Here is a 10,176-nt window from a genome sequence, read left to right as displayed (position 1 = left end):
GCAGTAACTTGCTAATGCTGCTCTCAGGTGGCCAGAAAAATATTAATGCAGGTTTAACACACAATTTGATGTAGATTTTTATTATGGCAACTGAGATGACCCATTAAGCACTTAATTTCTCAGAGTAAGGTTTAATAAATTAAACTGATCATGCAGAAGTTGTGTACAAAAACATTACAACAAAAAAAATAAATTCACAACAAATAATGGTTTATAACACAATAAAAATGTTAAGGTCAGGCAGATGCACCAGTGTGTATACATGAACAGGAAAGGCTCATTCGACTAGTCCAGGTTACATAAAAACAGTGGAGGAGATAAAAAAAAATACAGCATCGTAAAAATTACCCCAGAAAAATCAGTAGCTTATTTTTTACATCCAGCTATACAATGTTTCACAGAAAACACTGCGCAGCAGGCAGCCGGGAATGTGGACTATAACTACCACAGAACAGACAAAAGCAAAAATCACAGCGCTACACGATCTCAACACATGCTGGGTTACGTCTACAAAGCAACAAAGACCTCGCACCATGCATGCTGGTCTGTCAGCTTCTGAAAATCCCCCGACAAAAATGGGGAGACATTAAGTTCATCATTCACACCCAAAACAGGGGAAGACAGACGTTAGGTCAGTACTCGTCCATACGCAGGGCATTTTAAAAAACGTATCAATCGATGTAATACAAACAGTCATTCAAAGTCTTTACACAAAAGAATGATTAGCGAGCTGTTCTATAAAAGTCCTGATCTGCGTTTAGAAGAGCACACCCTCATTCTTAATGAGCACCTCCACCACCTGCCTCTGGTAGCGGATGTCATTGAGTGCTGTTATGGCGTCCAGGTTTGGCGCGCGCATGAGGGTGGGTCCAAAGACGATGGCGAGGTTCTCTGCGTTCATCAGGTTGAATTTCTCATTCTGTGTCACCCTGTAAATATGTGTTAAAGTTAGAAACAGGCTGATTCTGATAATGAACATTTTAGCAGTCGCATGAGGTGCATGTTTTCAAAAAGCAAAGACCCTCTGCAGTGACACTAATATGTTTTTGAACACAAAATCTCAAAGTAATATAACCCTGCACGGTTCATTTAGCCCTCAATAACTTAAAGTATGCAACGCTCAAAACATTTAGACTACTCTCCCTGCCTAAAACAGACAAAACACATAATAATCTCCCTTTTCTGAAAACCCTCCTTCTAAATAATTTAGCTGTTAGGCAGTTCAGCTGGATTGCTCACCTTTTCAAGTGCGCCATGAGGTACTTCAGAGTTTCAGTGTGCGATGGCGGCAGCAGAGCTAGAGCCTCGCGGAAAGCCTCCAGCTTCTTGTCTGGGTCTGTGAGCTCTGAGCAGAAACAGAAAGGAGAGTTGCTGTAAAAAAGAGTGGCCAGAGAGCACTCTCTGACCTCAGAGGGTGCAAGCAGGGGTCGGTTTAGTCGTTTCCATGCGGGGTAATAAAAGCCATTAGTTTCCATCAGAAGGTCTGAGCAGCTTGAGATGAGTAATGCAAATGAGCTTTGTAAATGTGTTCTTGCCTGTATGATTGTGTTTTGCAAATTAGGGGCACATGTTAAATAACAGCCAATGACTATGTACAGGAAAGGCTCATTCGACTAGTCCAGGTTACATAAAAACAGTGGAGGAGATAAAAAAAATACAGCATCGTAAAAATTACCCCAGAAAAATCAGTAGCTTATTTTTTACATCCAGCTATACAATGTTTCACAGAAAACACTGGCAGCAACTTTATAAAGTAGAAAGACACAAACCACAAACCACAGCCTCCAGAATACATATACAATATGTTTATATATGAGTCTGGACAGAAGTCCAACATTAGTATTTGTTGGAGGTTGTAGAATAGAGCCCAATTCTACAACCTTGTTGGTGTTTGTTATTTTGTCTATCCTCTTTAGGCCAGTTTACTACAGCTGACTTTCTTTCTGTCATGTGCACCCAGCAAAGCATTTTCCACATGAACCGAAATGACCACATAAAGCTTAAAAAGTGGGCGTTAACCGCAGCAGAATACAGCCGAAACAGGTGTGCGTGTAACTAATTTGTCTAGTTGTGACTCACTTGCAGCCTCGATGAACCTTGGGTAAGTGTCGTATGAGATGACGGGAACAGGCAAGTCCCTTAGGTACAGTTTCAGTGCACCAGTGATGATATTGATGTCTTCATAGGCTTTCCCTGAGATGTCTGTCTTCTCGCCATCTGTGAGGATGTGTGATGGAGACAAGAAAAAGAGAAGGAGAGGTTTTCACACTGTAAAACTGGCTGACATCAGCACTTTCACGTCACTGTGTGAACCGAGGAATGAAGAGATTGTATGTGTGTGGTGCGTGGGTGGGTGGGTAGGGCAGGGGGGAGAAAAAAATCTTCTCTCGCTCTGTATTTTGCAAAGTGGCTGCTATCATCCGCCTGGCCTGTTTTATTCTGACTTTCCCTCAGTTATGCATGCTTTCCAGAGAGGCCGTGGCCTACTTGTGCAGGCAGACTGAACATCACAGTGCTGTGAGCTGGAATGACACTCTGTCATGGATGATCTCCCACATGCGGATCCAGCTAAGAGTTTAGCCCACTGCTGCAGGGTTTTTCTTACAGTTAAAATTCACACTGCACTGGGCCAAGACAGGCTCATTCTCACTAAGTCTATTACGGAATCCCAACACAGCGGAAGAGGTTTTTTGCTTTGTTACAACTACGTTCGAGGCAGTGAGAGCACAGCCATGGTTTGTATCCCTTGAGGCCCCCCCCCCCCCCGTCTGTCCACACTGTGAAACCCTGCATGAGAGGGACATGTCAGGATAAGATCTAGGCTCCCAGATGGACAGTAATCCTTCACAAATGTGTCACTTTCTCATTAATCTGAAATGTTCTGGGTGTCTTATGTAAACATATGTAAGCACGCAATGTCAGTCGTCGCGTTGTGAGCTGGCAGAAATCTATAAAACGTGGTTACCACATGCAGAACCAAAGGAAGGCATACCTTTGTCAAACGCCATCTTGACTTCTTCCACCGAATCACTGAATCCAGATATTCTGTAGAGGCCCTCAGACTTCAGTCCTTGAGGAACAAATAAACAACCTTTCAGACATCATCAGAGCTGTCACGAGTAATGTAGAAAAATTCACCTGCATGTATCGCCGTGGGTAATTTGGGAAATGCCATTAAGCACTCTTAAATATGCATAAGAAATTAAGGATAAAATGTCCACAATGTCACACAATGGAACAACATGGGCAGATGCAAATAGTTTTCTGCATCACTGGGCAAAATAATAAAGACATAAATCAAACTTAGCTTCAGACATATATTAGAGGGCAGACAATGAGGGAGCAATGAGTTTCCTACATAGCTGAATGATTTAACTGAAATGCAATCAAGTAAGGCAGCAGGAAACAGAGTAATGTATTCCTCATTACACGTTTATAGTCACCAGCACAGCCATCGCTCCCCTCAGTCATCCCCCGCCCCCAAAACATTAACTCAGTTAGTAACGTAATCAGACTTTTAACACCTCAGACGGAGGAGAATGTGCCGTAGATCGCTTGCTTCAAAATTAGACGAAAGCTGTTCCACAACAAGCGTCATAAATACAGCAAACAGGCTCCATAAACTTCGTTTTAAAGGCGTCATTTTGAAAGAATCACTTCTGCACAATGCCAGCTGAAAATGCTCAAATTAATTGTGTTCAAGAGATTAAATTTTAAAAGATTACATTTTGCAAATGATGCTTCTAAATCATTTCAGAATAACTTTAGTGTTTCCTGATGTGAGCCGGATTGATTGTCTGTGAATAATCACTAAATGTCTTTATAGAAGCAAGAAAGGCGCTAAGTGTTTGTATTTCCATGAAATTGAATCACTACTAAATATTTAATCTTGAAATCTAAATACTGCTTAATATTCATAGCTTTGAAAAACTTACTTTGGAAGCCAGCTGTCTGAATGTGTGTTGGATTCCCCTTAATGACATTTCCAGAGAGTCATTTAAACTTGATACTAATCATTATTTTTATAGGTTTCACAGATAGAAGATTTTTAAGTGTCCACTATTCAAGTGGCTCAGATTCATTCAGTTATTTTCAGATCTAAAATCTAAGTCAGATAAAAAAAAAAAAAACAAGTTCCTCAACTTGGATTAGTTAAATTCAACAAATAAAGGCTCACTGGATAAAAAACAAATTTTCTGAAAATTTTAAAAATTCTAGATAGATTGATATTTCAGTGCTATATATTCAGCTGCATTTAAATTTCATTTAATTAAGTATTCAATCATGATAAAAGGTCACAGTTAGGTTTTGGATTGAATTTATTCTGGCTGTTATTCTTCCTCTTCAGTTTGCAGATAAAATCCTTCAATGGCCACATCCTCTCAAATGAGAGTGTAGTTGTGTTGCTTTTAGGCCTCGAGATTAACTGAATAAACTAAACTGCATTCTCCACGTTTACATCTCGGGGGTAAATCACCTCAGACTGAGCTTTACATATGAAACACACATCCTAAACAAACCTCTTGACTCGATCTCTCGTATGCACATGTCCACCACCATGGGCCGCGCTGTGTTGTAAGCGTTCACCAGGGTCGTGAGGTCACAGCTGAAGATCTTACGGATCTGTCTCAGGTCTGGCTTGCAGTCGTTGGGCACCAGAGATGAACATTGCTTGTGGACGTTCAAACCACAATCTACAGAGAGGCGGAGAGAGGCACAGCAGGTTTACTTCATGACTATCTGCAGCTTCAAAAAGTCATAATAGGCGGATGGCGTACTGTACATTTAAAATTTCTCAACCAGAATACAAGGGCTTAATTATTTTTTGTATTTTAGTAATTGTGAGCTGAGGATTATTATGTAAATTCAAAATCAACATTAGGTTAATTTTGATTTGGTTGGCTGGTTTCATGTATGTGCTTTGGCTTGCAGGGGAGTGTTAATTCCCTTGATCAATATTTGACCCCTAAAATGTCACAAGACCACTGGAGAGCTCCTCTCTCTCTACCACACATGGCTTTGGAGTCACCTTGAGCACTGCATAGATCCAAAGTCACCTCTGGAGGACCATTAAAAACAGCCAAATAAAACAAAGAGAAACCACAACAACACTCATTATTCTATGAAGTATATGAGAGTTTTTTTTTTCAGTTTGTGTGAAAGCAGTCCTAAGTGCAGGGGAAATGCATTTGGTCATTATTAACTGCAGGGAAATTCTCTTTTTGATGTGTGTTTTTTTTCTCCTGTATGATACATTCACATGCAGCCTCACTGGGTGTTCAAATAGCATATTAGTCATGATGTCAGTGTAAGTATCCCACACTGCGTTCGGTCTTCCGTCACAGCGGACGGGGCCTGAGGCACAGCTGTTTCAGGGCAGGATTCACCTTGTCGGGAACAGAGGAGCCCGTGGAGAGCAGACGCAGAGAGAGACTGCAGCGCTGCTTTGTAACAGAGACGCATGGAGGGAATTAGAGGAACACTGAAAACGCTGTGGCCTGGAGGAGGGATAGTCAGCGCTGCTGCGTGCTCTATTCTTTTCCAAATCCGAGCTCACACACAATGGCTGTGGAAGCAGCAATTGAGGCGCTGCGGGCTACATTAGACCTAGTTTCCCAGACTAAAATGGGGCAGCTCTTCAAGCTCTTAGATCTTTTGAGCCGTCTCCAAGTTCTGAAAGGGATTTTTTTTTTTTGAGTAATGCTGTGTGCTTTTTGATTCCAAAAACATAAAATAGAACATTTTGATCACTCAAAACAATTGTTACTCTGTAATTTTAAATAAAAAATACCTCTGAGAGCCAAGAATCTATGCTTCTGGAGGACCTCAGACAATATTTAGATTAATATGGGTCCCTGGAGAAATTCACGGAGCCTGCATTTATATGCATTGATGCAGAAATGTAATTACCTTAAGAGATGATTCTCTTAAGGATATGAGACAGGCAGTATAATAGAGGAGGGCCTGTCATCAGACACAAGTCTGCAAGAGCTCCTGTTGTCCATGTGAGCACACTGATGGCCCTGGGTCCCAGGTGGGGCGGGTGAGGGTGAGACAGGGGCCTGAGAGACACCAGGAGATGGGGGTGCTGCTTTACTGCACCGTCAGCTCTGTCTCTGTTGCTATGGGGAGGAGACTGCAGCTCAGTTTTGGCTAAAGGGCTCTGAGAAGAGGTTTAATGGTGGCTGGTTGCTAATTTCGAATCAGCACATTATCACCGTGTCTATCTACCAGCACAGTTACCAGTTAAAACCGGTCCCTTTCTGACTGAAACTGAAAACAAAAAACACTACTTGTATTTGTTAGATGGTCTGGCTGTCCTACCAAGCATTTAACTTAAACAGGGGTTGAGCCGCTTGACCTAGCTCTTTGGTTGAAGCCGCTGAATTTTAATGTGTGTGGAAACAGAGCTCCTTCCCCACGCTCCGAGCTCTGCTGCTCATTAAAGAGACATGCCAGCTTTGTTTTCCTTCACGGGCATGATGGGATGAGGCTGGGGGGCGTACACTGATGAGGAAATGTGGCACAACAAGCACAAGCAGAGGCTGGCTCCCTGGCACTCAGCCAAAAACAGTTCACACATACAAAAAGAAAAAGGGGGTGGGAGAGCATTTTTTTTGGTATGCAAATTTGAGCATCATGTGAGACTTTGCTGCCCCAGATTCTGGTAGCTGTGGTCGAGTTTGAAGGAATGGCGACGTAAGAGTCGATAAAGATTGGCTCCCAACATATGTGCCTTTCTTTAGATTGTTGTCTGCTTTCAAAATCAAGACGTTAATAATTAATGTCCGAGCTCCCACAGATTTGTGTGGCATACTTTGTTTCATCAATAAAACATCAAAGACACACTTCAGACTATATTATAACACTATTCTGGGATGTGAAATGAACCTAACAACAGCTGCAGTGAAACAGAAATCTTGGTTAGTGTGTATTTGACAAGCAAAGGGGCAAATATAATAGAGCCATTTACCTCCCAGTATCAGGTCTGAATGTGTGAATGTCCCAGACAAAGTATAGGAATAAAGGACTGACAATGATTAAAGATCGTAGGTGAATGTTTAAAAGAAATATGCTCACACATCATTAGAAAAATACAAAAAAACAAGCTTTAGACATGATGTTTGTCAGCTGCTGTGGTGAGCCTACTGTTGCCTATTCACTGGGTCATAATGTGGATGATGTTTATCCATTAAAATCATGCAAGTGGAAACACAGATAGCCTTTGTTCTTGTAATGACGTCAACAAGACGTGAGGAACAACCAAACCCCGAGTTGAAAAAAAATCTAGTCCTTATTTCCAAAGAGAATAAAGAAAATAAATACCTTAAGACTTTTTATGAAAATCTGTCATCAGTCATTTGCTGAAACTCTTTCTTCTGCTTGTTTGAACTGATTCATCCATTCACATAAAAAGTGGGTCAGTGTATCTAAGTATCTGTTACATCATAGCCATGGAGTCCTGATGTCATTCTATTATACAACCCCTAATCCATAAACTACTGTTGGGATTTTAGATTATAACACAATAATCCAGCTCCAGATGCACTAAAAACCAAGTAACCCACATAGACTAATGCTCACTTTGAGCACCATGAGCGCAACGAGAGGATGCTGTGAAGTGATGGAGCAGTTTATGTAAGACTGTGTTAGCTTGAGAACAGGATGTACCTGCACACTTGACCCCCTGAGCCATCAGTCCCCACATGAAGCTGGCACAGTGTTCACACCAGTGAGGCCCCCGAAAGGTATGGACCTACAACAGAGAGGAAGACAGTGACAGATATTAGTGATGAAGTGCAATCAGAACGGCAGGGGGTTGCAGCCATTTACTCCATAGACGCCCCCATCTCCTTTTTTAGCTGTCCTGGAGACCTGTAGGTGCTGCCATCTTGAATGAGGCAGAGGAGGAGGATTATCAGTGGGTGGAGGAGGACTGTTGTTCAAACACACCCTCAAACTGACAATATTGAGGTTGGTGACTTGGAGCAGGCTGGGCTTTACCATCATGGCACAGCAGGGTTTGACACTTCACCGCAGCTAAGGTGCAAGTTGTCAGGGAAATTTGCTATGGAAACAGAGAAGGCCACCTTGCTCGTGCAGGAGAAGGGAGCCCCCACGCTGCACCAGGTAACAACAGCCCAGCCAATCAGGGAGGCCTCTGGGAGCCGTAGCAAGCCACAACTCTGCCTGTTTCTCTGCTTGCAGTAAGCAGCAGATACAATAGGCATGCTGATTTTGTAAAGAACTGCTAGTTTCTGGTAGGCAGGCGATCGTGGTGTTAAAAAATACTGAGAAGAAGAAGAAGTTCTTTGACAGTCAGCCATCATTATCGCAATCACCTGGAGCGATGTCATTTCTTCATTCACCTCTTCATGTTTATAGGATCTGATGGTTGCAATTTAACATGAATCTAATCAATTTGTGCTGCTACTGATTCACCATAGGATCATATAATTATTCATACTGTATCACGCCTGTTCATAGGCAAGGAAAACATCTAAATGCAGGCAATGAATGTGTTTACGTGGAGTAATTAGTGTGTGAGGCTGTTTGAAGTTTGTAGTTTAACTTGATTGATGTTGTGTTTACTTGTCAAAATAATTTATTTGCAAAGTTTCAAATTGAAAGACTAATTTTAGCGCCCAGGTGTGATTTTTGTTTTGTACATTTATACACTACACGTTGTTATGAATTTAGTCAAATGAAACCTTATCCTTTCAACACAGGAACTGTTAAACACTGTTAAAATGCTGAAACCCAACATTCAGCGATACAAGCGAAGGAAGCCACAGGAAGAGTTTGGTAAGCGTCAGCAGTTTGAAAGCCTTGAAGGTAATATTTCACCTGCTGCTCTCCGTCCCATTAACCAGCCAAGCTAGCAGAGTGAGCCCGAGCCAAACAGGGATACACTCCTCCACTGTTTCCCCTCTCCATCGGCCTAATCTCTCCATCTGGTGCTCAAACTAACAGCAGTGCTCCACAGACCACCCAACAGATTTTCTTTTGATAAAGGCTCACTGGACAGACCAAAAACAGCTCTGTTTGCCTCCCCCCTCCTCCTCCTCCTTCTCCTCCCATCTCTCACAAGAGAAGCATGAGAAGCAGCCCTCTGGCCACACGTAATGACATAAAAGCAACATTCTGGATGCCAAACAGCTAACAAGAGTTCTGTAAGTTGTCTCAGGCCTCACCTTGAAGTTGTGGACCTTCTCAGATTTGGGCGTCCGGTCGCTCTCCTTCAGTGTGGCTCTGCGGACCAGTGAGGTGAGCTGTGAATAGGCGAATAGTTTAAGTGGCTGCCAGAAAGTGGCTGGAGGTTTCTGTGGCCCCATCCTCATCCCCAGAGCCGCCGCCAGCATATCCTCCTGATTGGCCTCTCGCTTGGCCTTTTGCACCAGGGACTTCTCTTCCTTGCGAACCTCGTAAGACTCTCTAGATGGCATTCTGGTGCTGCGGTCTCCCCAACCGGATGGAGGAACAAACCCAGTGGAAAAAGTCCCAAAAAAATGAAGGGAAAGCTGTTTGATGCTCAGAGCAAGTCTATATCAAATGATATTACTTGCATTGTCGCAATTAAATAGAGACATCACAGAAAAGAAACTGCAAATTTGAAACATATATAAAAAAGTCTTCATATCATGAATAGAGTCCAAAAGAAAAAAACACTGTGGTCCTTATTAAATCCTCTCTCAGCAGTGACAGTAGATCAAGTGGAGCCTCTGTGATAGGAGTGCCAGGTTTTATACAAAAGAGGTGCAGCCCTGGGTGCTCATGTGGTTCTCTGGGAACGTGTATGCAGATGAGCTGAGTGGTTGTGCTAATCCTCTCCTCCCTGTGCAGAGCTGATATTCTCCCTGGAACAGAGACAGCACACTGTTGTGTATGGATGCCGTTTGGGCGGGCAGAGCGAGGGGGAGGAGTACAGGGGCGGACCCTGTAGTAGACACAGCAGATTAAATGGATTCCACCAGCCAATCACAGCATGGATACGCCGGCTTTATAGTAGCCACCACCCCGCCCCCACACAACCATCTCCATCAGATATCCAAGCAGGGGAGCCTGGGTAGGACGAAATGAGAGTGGGATGATAATGAGCAATGAATGAGTCATGCATCAAGAGTGGGCTGCTGCCTGCAGAACTTGCGACAGCAGTGGGCTGTTGGAGAGGAGCTA

The 10,176-nt window shown here is 42.9% G+C and overlaps 1 protein-coding gene across 1 annotated transcript; it reads right to left on the bottom strand.

The window, feature by feature from the left end:
* Window positions 1–290: 290 nt before the first annotated feature.
* On the bottom strand, window positions 291–9,816 carry chn1 (chimerin 1). Its single transcript, XM_041950877.1, has 7 exons — window positions 9,195–9,816; window positions 7,672–7,756; window positions 4,521–4,694; window positions 2,993–3,070; window positions 2,080–2,217; window positions 1,240–1,345; window positions 291–929 (listed from the first exon to the last, which is right to left on the bottom strand). Exons 1-7 carry the CDS (start codon window positions 9,444–9,446, stop codon window positions 758–760), a joined length of 1,005 nt encoding a protein of 334 aa, XP_041806811.1. The 5' UTR covers window positions 9,447–9,816; the 3' UTR covers window positions 291–757.
* Window positions 9,817–10,176: the final 360 nt, after the last annotated feature.

The sequence above is a fragment of the Chelmon rostratus genome, chromosome 13 (assembly GCF_017976325.1).
Source record: "Chelmon rostratus isolate fCheRos1 chromosome 13, fCheRos1.pri, whole genome shotgun sequence".
NCBI lineage: Eukaryota > Metazoa > Chordata > Actinopteri > Chaetodontiformes > Chaetodontidae > Chelmon > Chelmon rostratus.
The sequence above is the reverse complement of the archived record's forward strand: the minus strand, read 5'-3'. Positions and strand labels throughout refer to the sequence as shown.

Coding starts and splice junctions, on each gene's coding strand:
- chn1 (XM_041950877.1), bottom strand. CDS start 9,446: ATGCCATCTAGAGAGTCTTACGAGGTTCGCAAGGAAGAGAAGTCCCTG. Junction 4,695..7,671: donor TCAGGGGGTCAAGTGTGCAG/GTACATCCTGTT, acceptor GCCTCTCTGTAG/ATTGTGGTTTGAACGTCCAC. Junction 1,346..2,079: donor AAGGTTCATCGAGGCTGCAA/GTGAGTCACAAC, acceptor GTTTCTGCTCAG/AGCTCACAGACCCAGACAAG.